General features: G+C 40.0%; 1 protein-coding gene across 1 annotated transcript in view; it reads right to left on the bottom strand.

Moving 5' to 3' along the window:
- Positions 1-6,213: 6,213 nt before the first annotated feature.
- tafa5l (TAFA chemokine like family member 5, like) overlaps positions 6,214-25,818 on the bottom strand; it is an 83,002-nt gene continuing 63,397 nt past the window's right edge. The window contains exons 4-5 of the mRNA XM_012862014.3: positions 11,161-11,204; positions 6,214-8,266 (exon numbers count right to left, since the gene is read on the bottom strand). Coding sequence (XP_012717468.1) covers positions 11,181-11,204 — 24 coding nt within the window. The 3' untranslated portion in view covers positions 6,214-8,266; positions 11,161-11,180. The remainder of the gene's footprint in view (positions 8,267-11,160; positions 11,205-25,818) is intronic.

Genomic DNA, 25,818 nt, shown 5'->3' with positions numbered 1-25,818 from the left:
GTGTTGCTCCTGCAAAACAACCGCTTTATACCTCTCCCTATGCTTTCAGTGGATAGATTTGGCAGTAAGGAAACTTTTCAAGTGTTGCAGAAATGATTGATTGTTCTCATCAATTTAACTAAAAAAGCTTCTCCAGTCAGAATGACTTTCGAATTACTTATTTTCAGTATGTATGTAGCTTGCCAATACAATCATTGAGGTCAGGTGTTTGTAGTTAAACAAGAAATCAGGGACAAGGAAGAAAAAACTCTTAAACCTAAGAGTAATATTTGGCTAAACCAACCTATTTTACAAGCAGGTTTTTCTGCAATCAGCTCTGCTGCTACTTCCTTACTCTTAGTTTCAGAGATGACTAAGCAGATTTTATAAGACCGTGGCATCCCAATTTGTCCCAAGATGAACAAGCAGGTGTCCAAACAGCATTTTAAGATCTTCAGTTTAGAATAAAGAACCACTTTCACTATAATTTCCATCTATCGACATTAGAAAATTATGCAAAGTTGTCATATTTTACAACCCAGAACGTGTTCTTTATTGGCTGTTATTGATAATTAGCTCGTGACTTAAAGTCCCTTGTGAATTATCGCAGGTAGCTCATTAGCACTATGCTAAGCTAATGGATCAATAAATAGATTTTTATGTGGGCATAAATGCTAAATTGCTGTATTGTGATGCTGATAAACAAAGCCAGCATTTAGGAAGGCAGCCTGAGCCTCAGGGGTATGTTTGTGTCTCATTAAGCTCAGCCAGGGATCTATCGTGGATGAGGAAAAATCAGTGGCGAGACAGGGGAAAACAATGGCGAAGGCCCAAAGCATGGAAATACAAGTCAATCTTGCCCCTTGCAGTTTTGTTAAAGTTTCCTACTAGTGCAGATTCAATTACTTTTTAAAGGAAACCCCAATGGGGCTTGTAGGACCTCAATAGATCCACTTTCAAATAAAAGGTGAGCATTAAAGGACAGTACCTAAACTCCAGGATTTTCAAAAAGAGGTTCTTTTCAAAGGTTACAGACAGTTAACATCTTACCTGCAGTAACTGCCTTGGGGCTTTCTTTAGTGTAAACCCAGCCTAGTTGATCCCTGAGGCAAAAAGTAAACGCTAATTCAACAGGACCACAGACCAAAGTGGACTTTTACCATCTTAAAACAGATGTAATCTCAATAATATCTCGGCGGTTTATGCAAACACTGTTTTAGGAACATATAAACTAATGTCAGGTTTGCATTTTGGGTTTATTTACATAGACACAGATGACCGCTTATGCAGTAAATGGAGGTACAGTAAAACCACCAATGATATTCATGTGTGAAACATACCGGGATAAGAAGATGCAAAGCTTTTCTGGTCAGTGTACTGTCAAATAAAAAAGTAAGACAGGGTAAACAATTTATAAAATATAGTTCTCTTTAACTTGTTTAATATTTATGTTTTTTAACCATTTTACTTTTATGTTGGATGGTTACTCTGACCAGAAACAATTTAGGTTTTCCATCCTCACTATGTTTCGCACAGGATGATCATTGGTGGCGCACCACCCCCTACCTTTACTTCCCACGTATGTATTAATTGGCTTCACGTTTAAAAAGTAGCCAAGACAAGCTTGTTGTAGTTAATATAGACAGGGACTGCAACATGCAAAGGATATTCGGGAATGTGCAGGACATTACAGCAGGGTTTGCTTTGCTTTGGTGCAAAATTACAAGTCATGTTTTCATCATCGTTTTTTTACGTGTCACATTAGAAAAGGTTGATGGAAACGGCAAAAATTCAAATCAACTTGCTAAATTTTGCAAAATAGTTTTTACGTTTGCTTGAGGTGTTTTTTTTTTTTGTTTTTTTTTCATAATAGCATAAATACGTTACGGCGGATATGGAAATGCATTTGTTGAGTTAGTTTGGATGTGGTGAACTTTTACCATACATGACCAATTAGCTGTTTCTGCTGCTAGCATCTTCCTGAATGTTCCCATAATGCTCAATGCAACAACAGGAACGTGACGAAGAGACTCGAGCATTTCTATGTCTCACACGTGAAAAAATTCATTAAAACACATTCATTAAAACCTCACTCTATTACTGATCTGTAGTCCGTGCTAGTTTGCAGCCTCTACATCCTGTTTACTATAGCGTAACGTCAACATATGATGATCACAAGTAGGGCATTTTCTTTTTTGGGCCATTTGGGCCAAAGTTGGCTCAAAACTTGCAAGAGAACTGGAAAAATACATTTTATTACCCGTCATTTTTTAACGTTTGTTTTAAGCAGCACATTGAAAATTATCTATACCCTTATTTATCAATATTTAATAGAAAGCAATGCATCTACATGACACCAAACAAACACTTCTTGTAATTGCTGACCAACTTTTTGCTCTGGTAATTTGAATGTTTATCTTTGGTGATGATCTCCAAGTGTTTCAGTTTGGAAGACACTTCTTGCCACCACCCTCATTTTTTAGCTTCCTCCAGAGATTTTCTACCGGAACAAAGTCAGGACGGCACTAACAGAGCTAAATATAGCACATAAACACAGAGAAAGAAATCATTCATTACTATATATAAAATATTAGAAATCATGTTAACTCAGTGAAAGACCTCAGGTGTTATAGATGATAATGTAAGGAGATATTTCTTTCTTTTCCTCAGATAAACTGATGTTTGTTATCATATTGTTATGATATCATATTGTTATGTTCTATTTTGAGCAAAGGGGAAAATCATATGAGACATTGTGTTCTTTCTTCCCTATTTAATTCATTTGTTCTGTTTTTAAAGCATGTAATGTTTATACTATTAGTAAAAAAATGACAATAAAAAAAATCTATAATCTATAAAAGACCCCCTTGAAAGAAAGATTAGGTCTCTAACCTAGTTACCATGTCCACAAGATGCATTACAACACTGTTCATTAGAAAAACAAGCCATCAACGCTAGGCTGGACTTCTCTCTCTGTGTTCTCATTAGGAATCCCTAAAGCACTGAAAAAGTGAGTCTCTCAGTACAGAGAGACACAGAAACGACTCCCTGAGACTCTCTGCCTGTGCCTCAGTGAGACGGTACAAAGGAAACCCACAGGAGTCTCCCCGCTGTGGACCACTGACGTCAAAAGCGGGTTTGACAAAAACGCCACATGAGCGGAGACCATTTCTAAATCCTTCAGATTCAGATACTCTAATTCAACCTCGTACGATAACATCTTCCTCTTCTTTAGTCGCTCGTTGATCAAACATTCATTAGTTTCCCATTTTCGAGCTGGGCGGAGAGTAACTGAGGTGGTTCTCAAGAGTCACCAGAGATCAGTGCGGTAGGCTAGTGACAGCTGCTCAGAGGGGGGTTATGGGAACCCCAGATAATACAATTTAGCTTTTCCATTTTTAATATGCTAATCATGTGATGACATTGCATTTTAACATTTAACAACTTTTTGTAGAAAACTACATCTCAAAAGGTATGAATAAATGTGAAGTTCAGGTTAGGTCATGGATTTAGCTCAGGAGTTTTAGGTAGAGAACTATGAACATAAATAATTCAGTTTTAATCAGTTTGAGACAAACTTCTTGTGAAGGATGAACTTGCATAACACTGACGAGGAAATGGGACTCCCCATTAGGTACAGGAAGTTATCCAATGTCACTGACGAACTCACTGGAATGCATGACCCCAGATATCATCACAATGGTGCTCGTGACAATAAAATTATTTTTAAAACAGAAAATATAAGCATGTTTCACACTGTCTTGTTTCCTGCTTTGTACATTGACAAATTGCAAAATCCGTGAGAAGCAAACAGTTTTTGCATGGATGCTCGATCATGTCAACCATCATGTCTGCTAGTTTGAAATGACCAGAATGTTACAGTTTGCAGAAACGGCTTCGTGACGACCATTTTCACTATTGATCTTGACAGTTGCCCACGTTCAGAACCTGAAGACAGCGAGCGAGAAATTGAAGCCGGAAGGAAGCAAGCAGCTGGGCTCGCGTTGAAAGAACATCTCTGCCTGAGTGGGAGTTGAGTGGGACCATTTGGCACAGCAGCAACTGCAGCTTCCACAAGTCTTAGAGCTTTTACAGCCAACAGAAATATTGCTGAAGACACTGAATAATACTTCATTTTGACCAGTCTTATGTCAGATATGATTTACTATTAAAACCCAAAAGGGTAAGAGCAGAAATACAAGCAATATCAATAAAGCAATCAATATTGGGTAGAGGGAGGAGGAGTTTTCCCTGTCTTTTAAGGAGTGCAGGGATCAGCCAATAATTATAAGGGGTGCACTACTAAGTCTAAGATGAATATGACCATTATAAGCGGGAATTGGAAAATGAATTAATATACCTTACAATCTATTAGATGGTCTTTAATGACTGTCTTAGAATAAGGAAAATGTGTTTTAGTTGGGTCATTTGTGCTGCCATGAACAGTCATCACTCTTTTAGCTTTTCAAGTTATACTATAGTACTAAGAAAAACAAACAAAAAACAACAGGGTTTTGCAAATTTTGCTCTAGTTGCAGGTAGTGTAGGATAGATGTTTCCGTCCTTACCTGTTGCTAAAAGTTATCAGTCATCTGTGTAAAATCACAGAAGGTGGAGGAACCCTATACACTTTTCTCCCTATTTTTAAAAAAGACTGTCGGTGATTTATTTTTTTCTACAGAAAAACTATATTTACAGGGTAATACAGTTTGAAATACAGCTATAGCTATTATTTTGACTCTGCCTTGGATTTCTGGTGTACAAAGATATGTGGCTTTGAAGAAAATAACAGACAGACAATATACAGCACACATAGCTGCTGCAGAATTGATGCACGAGCCACGCTAAAGTCCAAATCAATTTCCCATAATTAACGATATTTCATCTCATGAAATAATAAAATAAAAGCTTCGTCTGGTTTGGTGAAAACCTGTGCATGTTCCATACTTGAAGTGCCTCAAGCATCATGGCATTCGCACCAATAATTCAGCTGATAATAATTTGATCACCTAGAGGCCACTCAGACTTTGTGTAGACCGTTTATCCCTTTATCCCAAGATTGCATCAGAAGAGGATTAAGTATGAATTAATGATGTTGCTGATGGCATAGCATAAGTAACATACTTCATCCTGTTCAAGTAAACAGTAACACACTGTAAATTTAGCACCCGTCTTTCCAGTATACACATGCTAATCAAAATGGAAGTGCATCACCAGCAATACACATACTTCAAAGACTAGGTTTTCTCAAACTGGCCTTCATTCTATCACCTTAGTTAAAAAAGCTATTATATAAGTCAAGAGATGTTGCAGAATGAGAAAAATCGTGATGGTAGCTTTACTCCATACACCAACACAAGATATCTAATTTTGGCTAGCTACAAGGGCAGCTAACCTAGCTTAACTATTTAGTCATCAACATTACTTTACAGAGAGCAGAACGATACAAATCACACAATAATCTGCAATCAAACTTTGCAGATCTTCCTAAGGGGAAGGTTTATTTTTTAAAACTACAACTAGTTTTTAATATAAATTATGTAATATTTTAACACTTTCAACACCCAAAGATCTGAACGATCACTCCGGATCACTCTTTGTTTTAAAACGGATGTTTGGCTTCCTGGCCAAATGACAATGACTTTAAATTTCACCTAAATACTTACAAAATAAACTGGGGTTTCAGTCTTTGTCTTCTAAATATCTAAAACTGTAAATTATATTAAACAAGATGACTGTCATTACAACTACCTGTGCTCTCAAGTCATAACCACAAGTTAAATAAAACCAGTTATGATACTGTCAATTTTTCAATTTTTAAAGTTTAAGCCTCTGTCTTCCTGTTTCGTACCTTGCCATGGATTTTGGCCTAAACAAAAAGCCCATTAAGTTGGTTTAAACAAAGTTTTCTGAAACTATGTTGCATGAGTGTTGTGTCAGTCAGTTCAGAGGCATAGGAATGCGATGGCACACTGTTACGCACCTAAGCTAGTCTACCTTTCTGTGCTATTATCATATCACATGGTGTGATTGTTTTTTTTGGGGGGTTTAATTCAGCAATCGGGTGAAGCAAGTGTAAGCTTATCAAGTTTATCACACTGTCATAATTTAATAATGCATCATGTCTAGTTTTCACCATCTGAAAGAAAAAGTTTTTCATTTGTATCTCAAACTAAAGTCCAGCTTAAAAGCTCTGAAGAACCCATCTGCAGCATCAAAAAAAGTGACAACGAGTCAAATCAAAGCAACAATTTATTTACAGAGTTCAAAACCAAAGGAGTGATTAAAAAGGCAGCATGAAATCAAAACCACGGGATAAGGTGGCAATGGGTATTTTCTCACTATACAGACCATAGCTGACCTGGAAAAAAAAAAAAAAACAAGAACACATGAAGCCACTCTCTCACAAACACACTTGCTATTTTGTATTTCTTGCAAGCCTTTGTTCACGTTACGCCTTAAACCAAGTTCTGAAGCCTAAACAGATGTTTGAACGAGTAGTTTTACTGCCTACAAAACTGTCTCACCCCACCGGCTTCAAGTGGTGTAAAACAATTCACACAAATACACCAAGTTCATCCTTAACACCTTAAAAAAACAGACACTCTATTTATAGCCTCAAATGCATACAGTGAATGGAGACATTCAGGAGATTTTTTTTTGTTTGTTTGTTTTGCTTTGTTTTGTTTTCCAGTAGAAAGAAATTAAACTAATGCAGTGGACACATGAACAGAAACACCCCAACATAATAAAGCAGACTGTTCCCGTCTTCCTACTAAAACCACAAGTGTAAAATAAAGTATCCTCACAATGTTGACTCATTTTACAACGTTCTGGTTGGGTATTGTTAGAAGTGCGAATGTTTTTGTGTCCACTCAAATCATGAAACTCTGCTGCCCTTTAATGGGAACATAAAATATATGTGTTGGCTATATATGGATCTATATACATTTTTAAAATAAGTCACACTATCATCTAAATCTGCCAATGCCACATCCCGCAAAGACCTGGCCCCAAACATCCGATATCAAAATATATCCAAATTTCGACAGGATTCAGAAACACATTTAATGAACAGAGACTGACTACAGGACTTAACTTATGGGACATTTTGCAATCTTTGACCGCCTTCAGTCATTTGTTACTCCGGTATAAATATCCGTAAATAGTAAAGGAGAGGGAAAGCGAGAAAAAGCAAAAGGTTAAATCGAGGATTTGAACGATATCCAACATCTGTAAAATTGTCTTCGCCAGATGGCGAGCTCTGGTCTGGGCATGTCCCAAAAATATACAAGAGTATGAATAATGCATTGGATAGGACTTATTTCACAGTGTGTTTCCTGATGAACTCTCGCACACACACACACGCACGCTCAGACACACAGTGAATCACACACGCGGACAGATGCAAACATGCACCATCTTCCAAAACACACAAAATGAGCCTGGGGTCCACATCTGCTAATTGCTCCCGGTGGTGTTGACAATATGTGTGAGGTTCATTGACAAAAAAAAAAAAACACTCTGCTAGTCTATGTTTGCACCACCAAAAACAAAAAAAAAAAACCAGAAGATAGAAGCTAAGTCATCCCAAACGTCCACATAGAACCGTCTTTCACTTAGGAGGCAGAGACAACTTGTTCCTGTTGTCTCTTCTGTGACTTTCACACCGCTTCCCAGTGACGGTCCTGCGGTGTCCTCCTCAGCCTCGTAAAGTTTCACCGAGTCAAACGAGAGAAAGGTGTTAAAGGCTATAATCTGACGGACGAGATGGTCTGGCTCAGCCTCAGTAAATTCACAACTCTTTAGCAGCAAAGTGTCATTAAAGAAACGTGGCTGGGTTATTACAGCTTCATGGAGGAGATTGTAATGAACATAAAGGGGCTGGCTTGTGAAAAAACCTCTCGCAGAGTTCGACTCCAGCCACAAAGGAACAAATAAAAAGATCTTCAAGGATCCTTCCCTTAGAAGTCAGGTGGCGGATGACATGAACAACATTAAAAGGCCAAGTACTTCAATGCTCCGCTAATAACGGTTCCTTGTAGGTTTTTTTTTTTTTCTTCAATGATGTGAATTTTCTCCGGTGAAAGTTTAATGCTGATGGTGTATCAAGTGGCTTAACCAACACTTCTCAGAGTTCTCACAAGTGTCGCTGTTGTGATCGGAGAAGCTTTTTTTGTCCTGGGCGGTCAGTCGTCGTGGAAATGATGTGAGGCCCGTTGGTGAATGGATACAGATGTGGTGACTGGCCTCCGCATCCTTTTGGGGAAAAAAGATGTTGGTGACCCTGAAGGGAAGGGGAGAACAAGGACAAGATACAAAATGATGAAAAGATTTTGATTCAGCAAACCTTTTAGTAACAGTTCATGCTACGGGTACGGTGCTAACATACTTGTATTCCATAATAACAACGTTGTGTCTTTTACTGTCCTGCAGCACTACCCCCGATCTGATCTAATTTTATAATCTTATCAAGGCTACAGCAGTACTAAAAAAGTTGTGAGTACCCGTCGAGCACGAGAGGTTCCAGGTGCAAGGTCCCCCAGCTACTGTGCTTTTTTATTGTGATTTTATCTGTTGGACCAACACAAAGTTGTGCTGAATTATGTCTGCAGCCAGCGATTTCTAATTCCTGCAAAAAATAATAATAAATAAAGTTATCCAAAACAATCACATTGTGAGGACAGTTAGTGTCCGAAGCATTTTTGAGGGGAATCCACAAATTGTCCGCAAGATTTAGCTGTGGACTTACTTTACCAAAAGGGGATTTTTTTCATGTAAATAATAATAATAATAATAATAATAATAATAATAATAATAATAATAATAATAATAATAATAGTAATAATAATAATAGTAATAATAATAATAATAATAATAAATGGGATTTGTAATGCACTTTATATTTACACAAATCCCAAAGTGCTACATAATAAAAAAGTGCTAAATAAAAACACATGGAGAGCATGAAAAATAAAAAAAGTTAAAAAGATCAAATAAAATGTAAAGCTTTGGAGGTACGCTTGGACTAAACATAATGGTTACGAATGAAATCCTGTTTAATCGTTAGCTTTTAGCATTAATTTGCCTTGAAAAGAAGCTCTGCTCAACCCTATAAAAAGAACCTGATAGACAATGATGGGAGGAATCTGAATTTGAACCCACAATTGCAAGATGACAACTTTGAGAAACCTCAGATTTCATTTGAAAGAATTAAAAAAAAAATACTTAATGTTCATATGCCAGAGTTCAGGAAAAGCAAACAAAAAAGAAAAAAATTAAATAAAATGATAATTTTCTAACTTACAAACTTGAAAAGGATTGGTAACTCTATATTAATTATACCTCAATAATTACATAAAATACCTATTTATCCACAGAAAGATTAATATTTTAAAAGCTGCAGAGCTTGTACTAACAAAGAATATAAATGCATATATATATATATATATATATATATATATATATATATATATATATATATACACTTCATGTCTATGAATGTTATGTCTTTATGCCTCTTTTTGAACGCTTGTATTTTTAGACATTCCTTGAGTTCTACATTCAAACTGTACCATAGTTTCACTCCACGCATGTTGTATGGATAAATCTATAAATGTTAATGCACAAATGATTCAGGGTGACAGTGGACAAATGTGACACCCGAGGACCGCCCATATAAATCATGCAGACACTTAAATATAAGTTGGCAAATCCACATAGAATTGCACAAGTTCCCAGGGACGGGCAAATAAATATTTATGACTCCACCAATTCCCCCTTTCTCCATGTCCTTGGTAATTGTACGTGATTCATTTTGTTTTCTCAGTGGAGGAGGGAAAAATCAATCTTAGGATATTGGCTAGGAGACATAAAGCGTGTAGCTTCCAAATACTTGTGGTTTTGCAGAATATAAAAGCTTCACAGATACTCTGTGGACGTTCCCTGGGGAGGGATTCGTTTCATTCTTTTGCACATTTCCCCATGTTTTTTTTTACCTGCCACGCGAGCATAAATCATCTGCTCCAGTCCAACCAACTTCTAACAGGAGGATCCTAACATACAGGGGTGTAACCATGCAACCCTAACATTAGCGATTCCTGTTATATAGAAAGTGATTTTTTTGATTACAGCTTTTTCAAAAATTGCTTTTGTCAAAACTATTTCTCCCATACATTCTCTCCTGCTTTGTCTTGATCGAAAGCCTGGACTTTTGTAGAAGCTTCTGCCTTTGATGAAAACACAGCGGGAAGGAGGGGGATTTCTTTTATATATTTAATAAAACTACCCATAACTACCATGATTTCACTTTTTTAGTTCCAACTATACATCAAGGTGACTGCATCCTGACATATGGGCAATTCCATTGTGATTTTCCTTCATCCAAGATAAACTGTTCCTACTCTCCTCTATTCTTGAAAGGCCCAGCTTAGGTTCTTCTCACATTTACAAAAAGAAAACACACGGTTTTAAAGCCGGACGTATTCCCCAAACAGGCTGCGCGGCAAAACAACATGACTAAAACAGACGTAGACGTTTCGTTTCTGTTGTGAGAAAACTGCCAAACCTGCAGCTGGGGCTGTTACGAGGCTGTTATTTACGCTCAGATTTGAAGCTTTAATTACGCAAACATAAAAAGGACAGAATTTTCTTGAAATTTATCTCCGACCCGTCGATAAGAGTAAGAGACGTGCTGCATTTGGCGAATGCCCCGAGCGTCTCGGGTCGTCGGCGCCAAAGGCTGATCAGTGTGACCTCGCAGTTTTGGGGCTGCTGCTGACTAAATGTGAGACTGTTGCGAGATAGGGGCTTCAGAAATAGCCCAGGGCTTAAGAGAGGTTGAGCTTGTCAGCGAATGATGACTGGAGAGCAAATGTTGATTTGTTCAGCGAACCTCTGGACATTTGTAACTTTTTCAGATTTAAAGCACGACACCGTGTTTGATGCCTCACTGGGTACGTGTGCTTCAAAAAAGTCAAATAACAGCATACATGATAATAAATAATTGCTCTGCTGTTTTAAGATAAAATGATTAAATTTTTTAATTGCAACTCAAAGCCACTGTTTTTTGCTTAAAGTGATAATCCCAGCAGAATCTCATACTAGACGATGCCTGACAACATGGTCAAATTATCAGCATGCAAGTTACCACAAATGTGCTTATTATCCAAAAATTCATACTTGCTGTTTTCCCCTTGGTCCTACGACGGCTCCTTGGGTAAAGGCTGGAAGAGAAAAGTAGAGGATCAGAATTGAGAGAATTTCTCATTAAACGTTCTTCGAGTAAGTAAGAATTAGACACAACACGAGGGTTTCGTCTAAAAGAAGAGGTCATCAAGCTGCATCTGAGAAGAGAGAAGAACCTTGAGGTTATTTTTACGCTACCAGTCTAACGGCCGCTGCGTCTCTCCTCAACCCGAATATAGGAGCACATAATTACCGCCTCATCATCTGCATTCAAGATGGAGAAAATGTTCTTTGCTTTGATTAAAAGCCACCACCTTTTATTGCGTTATCAGTCATGATAAACAGCGTTTCACTTTAGTTTTTTTTTTTTTGTTGTTTTCTTTGTCGAGCACAACTCCTCAGCTCCTGCAGTCTCCTCACGGACGACCACAGGGGGAATAACTGCTTCCACGCCGTCTTAAAACTAGTGAATGAGCCACTTTTGTGTAGATAATGACTCGGCTAATTATAATCAGAAAGGTAATGGTGTGTTTAGCCAATCAGAAGAGCCGCGGCGAGACAGCTGTCTGGGCAGAGCATTGGCATTCCCAGCAGCCGCGGCCGCTCTCCCCCACGGCTGTGCCGGCCTCTCTCTGTCTTGGTATTCCACTGCCCGCCCCTGCCCGTCGCTCTGCGATCCGTCTTTCTGTCCGTCCCGCCTGGCGGTAGCGGCCCCGGCGCCTTTAAAGAAATTCAGTCCTCTGAAGAGGTGCTGATCCATCACACCTCTCCCGCAGCATGTCATCTAAATGCTAAGTACTTCCACTGCATCTTTAAATCAAAACAAGGAAAGAAGTGAGCTTTGGAGGCGAGAGGTTGGAAGGGATAAAAGCTTATAAGGGGACAATAGAATCAGCCGGGCAAACCCTTTGCTTTTTGATTACATTCATTTTCAAAGAAGAGGGGGGAAAAGTAGAAACTGAGTAAGAGGGATGTGCATCCTGAGAAACCTGCAGGCCCTATTATCCCTTTAAAGGCGCACCACGAAAAAAAGTAGGGATGGCTGTTTGAACACTGGCCCCAAAGGTTGCTTCAAAACAATATTCTGTTGGATTTGCCTGTAAATAAACTATCAGCGCTGCCCCCACAGTGTCCGTCCCTCCCTCTCCTTTGTCTCCCTGTCTCAGCCCGAGTGTTGGTTATCGATCGGGAGGGGTTCTCGAAGTCAGGGCAGGAGTGCTGAGGCAGCTGAGGCAACCGGGACTATTAACTGCTGCCACTAATTAAAAGGGTAACAAGGTGAGTTTGGCCCCATGGGACCAACGGGGCGAGAGAAGAAGCATGCTGTTTGTGTGCCGCGCTCGCCCGATAAACAGCGCTCGTCGCCTATGGTGTTTACACGTCGGCGGAGGCAAGGACGTCGAAGATGCATTTATCTCCCGTCGGCACGGCGGACGGGGGAGATTCACGGATAAGAAGCAAGAACGATACGCTAATTGCCGAAGTCGCGGTGAAATCGAAACACTTGGACCCCCGTCTCTGAGCTGCGGTGGGGGTTTGAAAGGGGTGAGAGATTGGAGTTTTAGGGGAATTACAACTGAACGATGCAGGCAGCCTTTTTTGCTGTGTTCTCAAGAGAAAGAGACACATGCATTTTTGTTGTTACCTCCAGCCACAAAAGCGTCCATATCAGCCCACCCTGCTGTTAAGGACGCAGGCTCTGTGCCATCATTGCGGTAACTAAAACTCTCTCCCCAGGGGTCTCTTCTAACAAGTGCCCCCCCCCCCTCCCCCCCAAGCACAGGATATAGCTGGTTTCATCAGCAGGAGCCTCACAGCGGTCCCAGTGATTACCGACCACTGGAGCTGTCCTTGTTTTTAGGCTAACAAGCGACGCCGAAGCTCACTGAAGATCAGGCACGGCTGATTTTCTCTCAGAGTTTGAGCTCGGCGCTCAAAAGCACTGGAGCATCAGAGCCGGAGCCGTCCCCAAAGGAGCTAAACCAGATTAGGTACAATGCATCTGGGCTTGTTTGTTGCTTTATTTCTACAGGGGGAGGCTACAGAGAAGGCAAGCAACTCTCGCTCCGATTTTTACATCTGCTGCTGAGGTAAAAAAAAAAAAAAAAAAAAAAGCACAGGAGAAGGGTGGCTCATGATCAGAAACCCACATTCTGTTGAAAATATATGCTGGAGCTGTTCAGAGGCTAAAATTATTGACTTATTTTTACACTTTGGGATCACAGAATGGCGTATAAAACACAACACTGCTAATTAATTGGGCTGTTATGTTAGACTTGTTTGTTAAACCATGCGTAAGCTACTCTTCTAGCAGACATGGATCAAGATTAGCTGCAGTGTGCGGTCGTTGCAATAAACAATAAGGCAACTTCAGGCCTGAAATTAATGCAGATTTGATACAGCTAGAAATTATGCAAATCAAGCCATTTCAAGGGCCTCTAAATTGATTTTTCTAACCGTTAGGAAATCAGTGGGGCCCCATTGAATAATTGGAATGAGAAGTAAAATATAAAGATGTTTTTTTTTGTTTTTTTTTAATGAAACATGTAATAGGAAAACAAAGGCAATCTTGAAAGTGGGGTGAATGTGATTTGCAGTAAATAGGGTGAACAAACAAAAAAAAAAATTACTGCTACAGCAACTTTGAATTAAATAATATAAAAGTAAACACTAAACAGGGACCATGTATATTAAATATACTAAATGCCCTGCATATACAATGTGGTCAGTTGATCCAAGAAATACCCATTATTAGCTATAAGATTCTAATAAAAAGTATTTTGTCCACTGTCAGTGGTATGCATATGTATTGATTTTCTTTCACATAAAACACATCTGCTCTCAGGGCTCTTATTCTGAGTATGAACTTTATTCTAAAAAGGGACAGTGTACAGTTTAAACATAAGTGTCACCATCTGATGCATGGCACCAGATTAGAACATAAGCTAATTTGCCTTCTGCAGTCCCTGCCTTGACATATTACATAATACCTTCCTTTAAACCCAACAACGCATACGAAATAAAAGTGTCTTCAACACATTAAATTAAAGCTAAATAATTTTTTTTTTCATATCCAGAGAAGCATCTTCTTTTAGATGTTAGGAGAGCAAACTCCTGGGACTTGGGAGGGAAGCAACACCTAAAACACAGCCGAGCAGCCAAACAATGCAGTTGAATCCATGGTCATCGATGTCACTTCCCTGACGTTCAGTCTACGTGTTAAAAAGCTGCTATAGTTCAATACAATTTAGTTCTGTTTTATGGCACCCATGTTGTCTCAAGGAACTTTACACAAAAAAAGCCAATTCAATAAAATCATGCAGACAGATTTCAGGTCAAGTACAGTCATCCCAGTTGATCCTAGTTATCAAACGATGGAGTCATGTTCAGTTTATTATTTTCTATCTAAGGATACCCTGCACTGAGTCATCGACTTGTAGCATCCACTCCTCCTGGATGAACATGTAGCAGCAGTGGACCATCGCCTGCTTTGTGTTGTTGACTTTGCAGCAATCCCTTATACTGAGCATGCATGAAGCGACAGTAGAGAGGAAAACTCCCCTTTAACAAGAAGAAACCTCCATCAGATCAAAAACTTCCAGCATACCAGTCAATGAGTGCCTTTCCTACAGCCTCAGGTTTTAACTCAGATTTCACCACAGCATCAAGTTCTAGCTTTTGTCACCTTCACAGAAGGATGCTAGTGTTGATTCCGCTAGCGGTGTTCAAAAAAGGTTATATTATGATATATTTACCCATTTTCCTGTCAATGATAATTTTGTGATATTTTGTTGTGACCCCAAATAACAAAAAGTGCTTAATTTGACAAACATTTTCAGATATTGTCTTAAGTGATTTAACCAATGATGTTCAAACAATAGCTTACAATGCTAGTTGTCAGAATAGTTGACCTGTAACAGGCCTTAAAGTCAAAAGCAAAAGATTGCATTAATGACCATCGATAGCAGTGAGACATAACACTGTCTTAAAGCCTCAGCAGCAGGCCATCTAGCTCTTCCTCCATAACTTTCCACCTAATACAGCATCGTCACAGCAACAAAGCTTATTTGCATGTTTATTGAAAAACTACAAAAAGTAAATAAAAAAATAACTTTTGCTGGTGCAACAGAGGCCATTGCAGAATAGAACAGCCAATTCCTGAACCAATGTTAAAAAGTGAGTGACTGAGAGGCATTAGTCTTCATAAAAAAACGCTGTATAGAAGCTTTTTGAGACTTCAAAAAAAAGGCAACACCGTGTTTACCGGGGCAGTGAAGCCTGCTGCCTCAACTTTAAGGGCAGCAACTGGACTCATATCTGGTATCTATAGTATTGCAAAATACCTGAAAGATCCCAGATTCCAACAGTTTTAATGACTTTATCCAAAATATAAGCACTTTGCAAACTTTATAAACACTTCTCAGAAATCCAATCATTTCCAACGATCTCCACCATCCCGATGAGCCCTCGGTTTTTGATTGCAGAATCACTTCAGCTGGACAGAATGGCAGGCTTTTTATGCCTGGGTGCATGGTATGACAACAGCACTGCAGAACTTATTAAAATACACACAAACAAAATGCTCACAGGAATTATAATGCTGAGAGAGACAGAGAGAGAAAGAGAGACAGAGACAGAAAGACAGAGTGCTGCTAAGCATGCTTGAATGTGTCCAGTGCTTATTACAAAAAAAAAAAAACTGGGTTTGAAATGTGGCCTATAGCTCAGACAATTTCACACCAGACAAAACTCCGGAGACAAGCGCCATGCTGGGTAAAACACAAGTGGCAGTTCAAAGCCCTGCAATGACAGAACTTCAAATGGGGGAGCGGGGCACAGTGCGCTGAAAGTGACAGCAGAAGGGGCGAGATCCACCCTGGCTCTCAGACTGAAAAGAGAGGAGGTAGGGGCGGGGAGGGGGGACATATGCTTGCTGAGGACGAACTGACAAAACAACACTTTTAATAAAGGATGGCAGAATAGTGGGATTTTTTCTATTTCGTATGAAGAAGTACCAGAGGAAAAATTGACAGAGAATGTAATCATGAGACTTCCTGCTGCGTGTTAGGACGACAACACAACACCTTTGATAGCAAATATGAGGAAGTGAAACAGGAATCCTGAGCCATTTCTCTCTTTTGTGAACATCTCTATCAATCTCACGTATTTCAATGCGTTTTCTGCATCACTTCACGCGCCGTCGCTCCAAGACTGATGATAGCGCCGCAACATCTGACAAACAGATGAGGAGTGCATTTTTCTTTGAGTCCTGACGAATTAGAAGACCCGTAAATGAAACAGGAATAAAGCGGACGCCCGCTTAGCAAGTGCAACCTCTGTGCCCGACGCAGACGCTTGGCAGGGCCGCACGCCTTGCCTGAACATCGCTCATTTTTCTGAATGCAGGCCTGTATCCAAAGGCAGAAGCAGCCCATCAACAATATGTTACCCCCAAGGAACAAGAGAGAGGCTGTCAGATGCAATATGACAAGAGTGCTGTCACTTCACAAGCAGACATGTGTACGAAAGCCTGGAGGTCAGCCAGTGAAACATTAAAGCTGGACTCATGCTCTTTTCTCTGCTGGGTGTTTCACAGAGGGGGCGATGGTCCCATTTTACAACCGAATTAAAAAATAATTCCTTTACTTGATAAAAGACTACCATTCCGCTTGACAGAGCTACAAAATGTAAAACTTTGATTATAGCTCATTTCGATTCAACATAATACTGAAGGACATGCAAAAAGTCTTCATATAGCTGGGTCTCGCACTCTTTTTGCCACGTTACAAACACAACCCTCAGGGTATCTGACATTTTATGCGACAGACCAACACCAAACAGCACATAGTTTTACAAATAAAAATTGAAAAGGTGTCGCAGTCATTTGCATTCACTGTCCTTGAGTCAATTGTTTAAAGAAACCACCTTTCAGTTACAACTCCAAGTATTTTGGGTGTGCCTCCGCCAGCTTGGATGGAGAGCATCTGTGAACATCAGTTTTTAGTCTTGCTACATATTTCAGTTGGATTTAGATGTTTTCTTAGACTGCATTCGAAAAGGTCTAATTGTTAAAGACTTTTTAGCCAAAGCAGAAGTGCGTCAGCGTTCGCCATAAGTGCTGTCCGAATAGTGCAGTCAATAAGGAAGGAGGTAGGAAAAGGAGCTTGTATGCTTCCTATCATAGCTCCTTTAGCATAGGGAACTCTCGATGTCCCTTTCTGGTGCTAAGGAGGTGTGCGGAATCCCACAATCCTTTGCAGGACGATAGATATAGGCACAACCCACTTCACGGAAATTAACCGAAATTGTCCTGAGAGAAGAGATCTGATAGATAGCGTAACGGCAAAGTTTTAAATCAAAGGAGGCAATGAAACCGCCAACTGGGATGTAATGAAATATGATGTATATATGCATATGCTAACCTTGAAAATTATACTTTGATTATTTATTTTGTTCACATCGATTATTTTACATATACATTTGTCTAAGTTGCGTTTTTGTTGTTCTTTTTCAGAAGGCTGTAGGCCCAGATTTGAGTCGCATGTCAGCTGCGTAACGACAAATGACTTAAAGGCTGTCTGACATCGGCACAACAGCCCGACAGCTTCCCAGTCTGTGCTGAAGAAAAGTTGGTGAAGATTCTCAGTCATCCAGGTCATGGTCATTCCAAAAAAAGTAAAAAACAAAGCAACTGGACTTGTTTTCCGTAGTTGAAGACGTTTCGCTTCCTCTCCCGAAAGCTTTCTCAATTCAAAAAGTCTGGAGTAATGATGAGTAACAAGCTTTATACCATTACCAAACAAAGGCCTGTAATGGCTTAGATAACATGCAAATTCAACCTAAACAGGTCCACCCCTTAGTAATGGGCGGTCGTTAAAGCCATTAAGCCAGCAGAATGGACCGAAACTGGTCCACTCCTCTGTAACGAGGAGTCGTTAGAGTTGTTATTGGCTTGGCTTAAAGGAACAATGTTTTGATCACCTGAATGAGGGTGAGAGTTAAATTGACAATTGGCTGGAATTAATCCTTTAGCTGTGTTATAAGTTTTTGAGAGTTGGAACCTAAGGCCTCCTCCTCTGTTTAAGGTTGGTCTTTCTCTCTTAACGTAGACGGCTTCCTTCACTCCCCTTTCAAACCATCTGTCTTCTTTGTCCAAAATGTGAACATTTTGGTCCTCAAAAGAGTGACCTTTGTCCTTTAGGTGTAGGTGGACAGCAGAGTCTTGACCTGAGGAGGTAGCTCTCCTGTGTTGAGCCATGCGTCTGTGGAGAGGTTGTTTGGTTTCTCCAATATAAAGATCAGAACATTCCTCACTGCACTGAACTGCATACACCACTCTGCTCATCTTAGGTTTGGGGGTTTTGTCCTTGGGATGCACCAGCCTCTGTCTGAGGGTCCTGTTTGGTTTGAAATGTACTGGGATTTTGTGTTTGGAGAAAATCCTCTTGAGTTTTTCAGAGACTCCAGCAACATATGGGATGACGATGTTTTTGCGTTTATTCTTCTCACCATTATGTTCTGCAGCGGGTCTTTTGGATTTTCTTGCTGATTTGACAAAAGCCCAGTTAGGGTACCCACAGGTTTGGAGGGCATCTTTGATGTGTTTCTGTTCCTTGTGCTTCCCTTCTGTTTTAGTCGGGACATGCTCAGCCCGGTGTTGTAAGGTTCTGATGACAGAAAGTTTGTGCTCCAGTGGGTGGTGTGAGTCAAAAAGAAGATATTGGTCTGTGTGGGTGGGTTTCCTATACACTTCAATGTTGAGGCTTCCATCTCCTTCCAAATTCACCAAACAGTCGAGAAAAGGTAGCTTGTTGTCATTGGCATCCTCTCGAGTAAACTTGATGTTGTTGTCCACCGAGTTGATGTGTCTTGTGAACGCTTCCACTTCTTTTAGCTGGATTTTGACAAAGGTGTCATCCACATATCTAAACCAGTGGCTTGGTGGTGTTCCTCTGAACACCACCAAGTGGCTTGGTGGCTTGGTGGTGTTCCTCTGAAGGAACACCTTCAGAGGAACACCTTCAGAGGTTTTTTACTTTTTTTTGGAGTGCTGAAGAAAAGCATCCCCACAACCTGATACTGCCACCACTGTCATAGTTTGTGTTCTTTCTCAGTGTTAGTTTTGGGTTCTGTCATAGGTTTAGCTTCTGTTTTAGTTTGGTTTTGTCCTGATTTGTCCTTAAACTGTGTTTTAGGTTTACCTATTTTCACCAGCCAGTTATTCAGTTTAGCCACACCCCCGTCACCAGTCACCCGCTTAACTCCGGTCACCTGTCTAGTCCTCTATTTAAACCTGACTCACTCCTCCAATCTCTGCCAGATCATTACAAACCATTAGGTGGGGTTTATCCAGCGTTTCACTTTTGACTGACCTGTCCTCTACCTGCCGCTCTACCTCCAGAGTTACGCCTCTTGGCTGCTTGTTTGATCAAAGCTCTCCTTGTCAGTCAAGGTGGACAGCCATTTGTGTGTCAAAGTGTGGGATATTGTTTTCTCTTGCATTCAGCATCTTCAGAATGTTCTCCCTGACCTCTCTGTTGTGTTACTTGGTCTTCACGATCCTGTTTGTTCACCAATGTTCTCTAACAAACCTCTGAGGCCTTCACCGAAGAGCCGGATTTATACGGAGATTAAACGACACTCAGGTGGACCCTGTTGAATTGTAAGATAATTTAAGAAGTCGGCTGCAGTTGCTTTTATTTATGGGGATTAAATTAATGGAGGCAAATACATAGGCACGCCACACTTTTTAGATTTTTATTATAAACCATATGTCATGTTCATCTTCACTTGTCAAATAGGCACCTCTTTGTGTCAGTATAACACATAGAATCTCATGAAAATTCATTGAAATTAGAGGTTGCAGTGGGACAAAATTAGGAAAAGGCTCAAAGGGAATGAATATGCCGGGCACCAGACTGCAACATAAACACCTGATATATGTAAATCTTCTGACCTGATTCTTAAACACACTTTGAAGACGCAAACTCATCTTTAATGACCTTAGTATCTCGTGCTATACTAAAAACAGGAGTGCTTATTACACATCCATCTGCCTAGGGCCTGTTTTTATGCACGTATCCTTCAAGAGTCACTGTTCAGGAGAAAAACCTAGTTTACTTCTTATATTATGCATTTTATTTAGGCTAAATAGATGCTGGTGGTAACAGCGCCGCAGTGTCTAATAAAGACATTTTGAAGATGTTCTCATATGAAGACTACTTCCTACTGAGAATTAAACTGGTTGTAACAGGTTCTGCAGGCAGTAAATATAAGAAGTGTACATGTGACAGAAAGCAACAGTTTAAAAGCAACCACTACTTAAAACAATAAATTATATAAAGAGGAGAGCAAAGACACACGCAGTGGGGGCCAAAACGGTCCTAACAGACCTTTTTAGGTGAAGCTTTTACTCTGAGATGAGCTGTTTGGATAAAAATTAAATGAAACAAAAATAAAATGTCTACAAAATCTGACAGAAAAAAAGAGTGGCTGTGAATGTGAGCACGATCAGCAGGCCTTTTGCTTTTGAAAACCCTTTTAGCTGTATTTTAATATTTGTCAGAGGTTATTTGTATCACTCTTGTTACACATCAGGTAGTGTAAGATAAAAAAAAATCCATTTTAGAAGTTTCCAGTCTAACTAATAGGGTGAAAAAGCTAAAAATTTAAATTTTCCAAAAATTAAAGTGTAACAATGTTTGTTTGAAAACACATTAGTGGATGCCTTATCAAGCAGCAAACAGACCCCCATTAGGAAGAGACTGAGGGAGAAGGGCTAGACGCCTCAGTAGACCTTTTAGAAGGATTGCAAGCAAAAACCTAAAAATATATTTTATTTGATATTAGGTGCATAAAGTTATAGTATGTCCAAACTGGTCATGTTGCAAAAACAGTTTTTAAGAAACACAGATACCACACCCTGAGTTTTCTATTTTATTCTATCTACATTAACTCGTATATTGTATATGTGTAATTCTTTTTCTAGTTATGCTTTTTTTGGCCTTTTTTTGAAGAATTAGTCCAAGGACACGTTTCACGAAATTAAAAAAAAAAAAAAACCTGGGCGATGCTACACAAGGCTAGAACTTGTGTAGCATTTCTGGACTTCAATCTGCTCACAACCAAAATTGTTGACCTCAGAGTTTCTCAAGCTAGTTTTCAAGGCCAAAAACCCAAGAAACCAGCAGCACAGATCCCTCTCAGGGAAGCTGCACCTCTGCACAGTGGGTAAAAGGGTAAAATAGTATCTAGTGGTACATCAGCAGAGACTTTTATTCTTTGGTATGTACTCCTGTTAAACGCTAAATGTTTAACCTTAACTGGTGTCACAGTTTTCTTCCAGCTTTTCATCTGCCCCTCAGCATTCAGTATTCAAAGGGGAAAAAACGAGATGATTGGTCATTTAGTATCGTAGTGTGTACCACCCTGAACATGAAGCAGGTGAGAGATGTGTGAGGAGCTCAGGAAGAAGACTTCCCACACCCATGTTTAAAGTTAAGGCCGCACCATCATGTCCAAACAGCTGCACGTTCTTTCACGTTCCTCTGATCTGAGTTCTCAATATTAAATAAAAGGTTTAACATTCGTGAAACTTTAGCCAGCCTCCCAGGACATACATGTAAAGGTGATCGGACGTACACTGAGGATAGTAGGAAAACCCTCAAAAACCATTCAAGTGAACTCCAAGGTTAAGGCGGATCTTTTCTGATAACATCCGGCAAAGCATTTTGAAACTTGATAGGCTAGTTAGCTCCAAAGCTTCTAGGAAAAATATTGATGTGATGAGATCAAATTGAAGCATTCTGGTCTCTTATATCAGTGTTGTGTTTACTGAAGGATACAAACAAAGACAGGAAGGGGGCTCTGTTTGGTTTTGGTGTGTCTGGCTCAGGGAACTTGAATTTTGTGCTATACCTAACAAGGTTTCAAGACTATACATATTGTGTAGCGCTAATAAACATAGCCTCTGTCACAGTTTGTAGTTTCCCCGAACAGGATAATGACACAAAACTGGGCTAAAAGCACACAAAAAGCTTTAAGAGAAAAGAAATCATAGGACTATCATTAATAGCTGATAAAAAATATTATTTTTAAATATGTCAATAGCCTTCATGAGACCAGAACTTAATCCTATGACCCTATGTGGAGATGCCACCTTGCATGTCTGAGACAGCTTAAGGACTTTGGTCAGGAGGATGGGCCATACAGCAAGTTGGCAAATGAAGACATGTCACTGTTAAGTGCAGAAATCCCTTGTTAGCAATGATGCCACAGCTTGTTAAACTAAGGGTACCATCGTTTTTGTCCATTTTATCAGTTCAATTGAGAAATATTAATGTGCAATAATATGAAAAAGCTTGTTTCTATGTTCAACAAACAATAAAGAGGCAGTTAAAGTTTTGTAAGTTTCAACTTATCTTGTAAAAAGCGATGTTTTTTTCTTTCTGTTTCTTTGTTTATTGTGTAAGGTTACAAACAGATGTGCCTGTGCATGCGTATACTGTACAAATCAATTGAACAAGTTTTAGTTCCAGCTGATTTTGTGTTCCAGAAATATCCGTACAAGGACCAAACTGTTTAGACCTAAAGAAGTTTAAATTTAGCCGACCGTATTCAAGGCTCAACAAGGACCCCAACTAGCCTCATTGGGGTCCTTATTGTTGAAACTGTTTCTATTGCTCAGTGGGAAAACACCGTTTGAAATGAAAGACAAGCCAAGCTATTGTTTGGCAAAGCACTCCAGGCCCAGTCGGAGATTTTATTGCTTTGCTATTTATTCTTACTCGGACGCAGCCTCCTTTCGTTTGCCTTCCCACAATAATAACAACGAGCGGGCCATTGATCTGTCCTCACTCCCACAGCACTCGAGAATCCACCACTAATCAACAGCTCAGCTGCAGAAGATGCAGAGAGCCAGTCGCGTCGATGATAGACCTGTGGAGTGTGTTGCCCTTCCTTTGAGGTGTGATCTCATTAGTCGTGTGTTTGTGGTCAGATGGGCTGCCAGCACAGCGGTGACCATGGCGACTCTTGTCTGGGCTGCCCAATGGGTTGTTGTGGACAGTGAGGCTTTTATGACTGAGGTGCCACAAAGCCTTACATAACAGCACTCTGACACCACGTCCCCATGCCTGTATAATGTCCTCACTTCATTTACAAGAATCTCTTTCTTGAGTGGACTTATACTTGCATGACCTTAACAGTTTGCAGCAGAATGTCTCTTTTATGGCTCTGATTCGCCCCCTCCTGTAAGAATACAGACCTACTCTGTCACATGCCGTCCCCTCGAATAGCATGGGGTGTACAACTAGCTGTGATGTCCTCGTGTTTACACACACTGGCAGGACTACACACTTTTGCATCAGCTGAATCTGAAACAAAGAGGACATAGCTGGAGGAGAGCCACCAGATCCCAAAAAAAAAAAACGAAACGGCACAAAAGAAAACAGATACAAGCCTCTCCGACCTGCTGGTTCAATCGGTTTGTGCGTTTCAGTGTGCAAGCTCTACATTTTGCAGCTTCCTCTTTTGTTTGGCACCAGAAAAAGTCCAGCTACAACTGCTCCACTTCCTTTCAGGCGACCCGCGAGCTCACAGTAGCATTTGTTGTGTGGGTGTAGGCTTGTTTTTCTAAGATACTGTCAAGTATTTTGAATGGGATAAAATGAACCTACAATCACAGTCTGAAAATGTTCAAATCAAGGCTTAAAACACTTACACTCCATAATTAAAGCCATGCAGCCGGCGAAATACTTTGGGAAATAGCTTTTTTTATTTGGCTATGCCTGGTTTCAAACTGAGATTGTCACTTTGCAGAGGCAGAACACCAGTAAGAGCTGGTATTAGAGCGCTCGCCAGCCAAAGAGGAAGCAAAGTAATGCCACAACCCTTGGATTTGCCAGGAAGAAGTAAAAGCATTTTCTCATCCTAAAATTTGTTGGTCTGTCATATTTCCACCTGACAATCATGTGCATCCTCCATTCTTGTGCACAGATCAAACACCTCTCTGAGCGGCTTTGTCACATTGAAACTCACATCCGCACGCCGCTGTCAAGTACTTGGAACCGAACACATGATGCTGTTTCCCAGCCCTCTTGAATTGCACTATCCACCTCAGAGAATATCATATGTAGACCTTTCATCGGCTCACTAGTGAAGACAAATTGCCAGCTTGTTTCTGAAAGGGATGGGGGGGGGGGATGGGGAGGGGGTTGCGGGCCTCCAGAGAGAGATTCGCATTAATGGCTAGCTGGCAGTGGAGAGCGGGCTGCATATACAAACTCCATTAGTAGTTTAGGCTGAAGTGACCTGGCAGTGCCACCGTGAGATGCACAAATGAGAAAAGGCTGCTGACGAGGAGGAGGAGGAGGAGGAGGAGGAGGAGGATGTCAAAGTGTTTAGTAGGAGTTGCAGGTGTCGAGTTTTTGTGTAATATGAGCCTGTGTGATACGGTTAAAGCACCGAATCTCTTTATCAAAGTATAAAAATGATGATAAAGGTATCAAAGTTAAAAGGAACTGCTGGTCTTTAGACTAAACTGAGTGTTCAGTCTGAATGAAATCCATCCTCCCATTGATTGTCTTGGTCAACTGCTGTGTACTGCTAAGTTGTACAGAGTTCAGCATTAGGTCAGTGGTGTTAGGCATTAAGGTTTCTCATTGTATGCAGTTAAATGGAACACAACCTACAGTCTCCAATAAAACAACAATTAAGCAAGTGTGAGTTCTAGGGTTTTAAGTTACAAATTTTTTAACTTTATTTTATTATTTATGTCTAGAGAACAAAACCACACCCAACTGATTCTATTTTGTCATGTGATGAAGCTAAAATGGAAATTCTGTGAATAAGCTGCATACAACGCAAATACCCTAAATACATCCATGATAGGCACAGGCCCAAAATTAAAGTGGGATGAACTCCCGTTTAACCATGACTGTGTGTGTATCTTAGTAGGACAACTGCTTGTAAAAACCCTAACCCTGCTGAAGGTACTGTTAATATAGTGACTACTCTAACCACTAATAGCAATACTGCTAATAGCTAAGAAACCCTGGACATACTCACCATGATAATTACCTGCTTATATAGGCGCCAAATGGCCAGAAATAATAAAGAAACAACTAACAATATTGCACTTTTTGAAGCAATGGATCATAGGAGTTTTAAACTACTACTCTTCTAAATTCTTGTATCAGCTAGCTCCGCTGCATCGCTAATGCTAAATTAGCATTAGCGATGCAGAGGAATAAGTGGAGTTTAGGGCTTAGCCATGTTATTTGCTGCATTTTTGTCTCTCCCTAAAAGATTTTTAGAGTGGACCAAATTTCCAGCAAACTACTGAGAACAACTAGGGGGAAGGATCAACCAATTTAAATCTCTGGGCTTTTATTTTAACAACATGTTTTTAATGGAGTACTTCCAAGACAGTAAAACAGTTTAATGGTAGCTTTTGAACAAGCGGTAGCTACACTGTGTGCATTGCCTATTCCTTATGAGAAAGAAATTAAAGAGGCTCTTCTCTGGGCAAAAGGACACTCTTGTCTGCCCTTCAACTTTTAAATAACCCAGTGACGAAAGATGGAAAGCAAAACATATCTTATGCTCAAACGTACAGAAAGATGAGAATTCTCTAAAGAGAATGGGCATTTG

Source organism: Fundulus heteroclitus, chromosome 1 (assembly GCF_011125445.2).
Source record: "Fundulus heteroclitus isolate FHET01 chromosome 1, MU-UCD_Fhet_4.1, whole genome shotgun sequence".
NCBI classification, from domain to species: Eukaryota; Metazoa; Chordata; class Actinopteri; order Cyprinodontiformes; family Fundulidae; genus Fundulus; species Fundulus heteroclitus.
The sequence above is the reverse complement of the archived record's forward strand: the minus strand, read 5'-3'. Positions and strand labels throughout refer to the sequence as shown.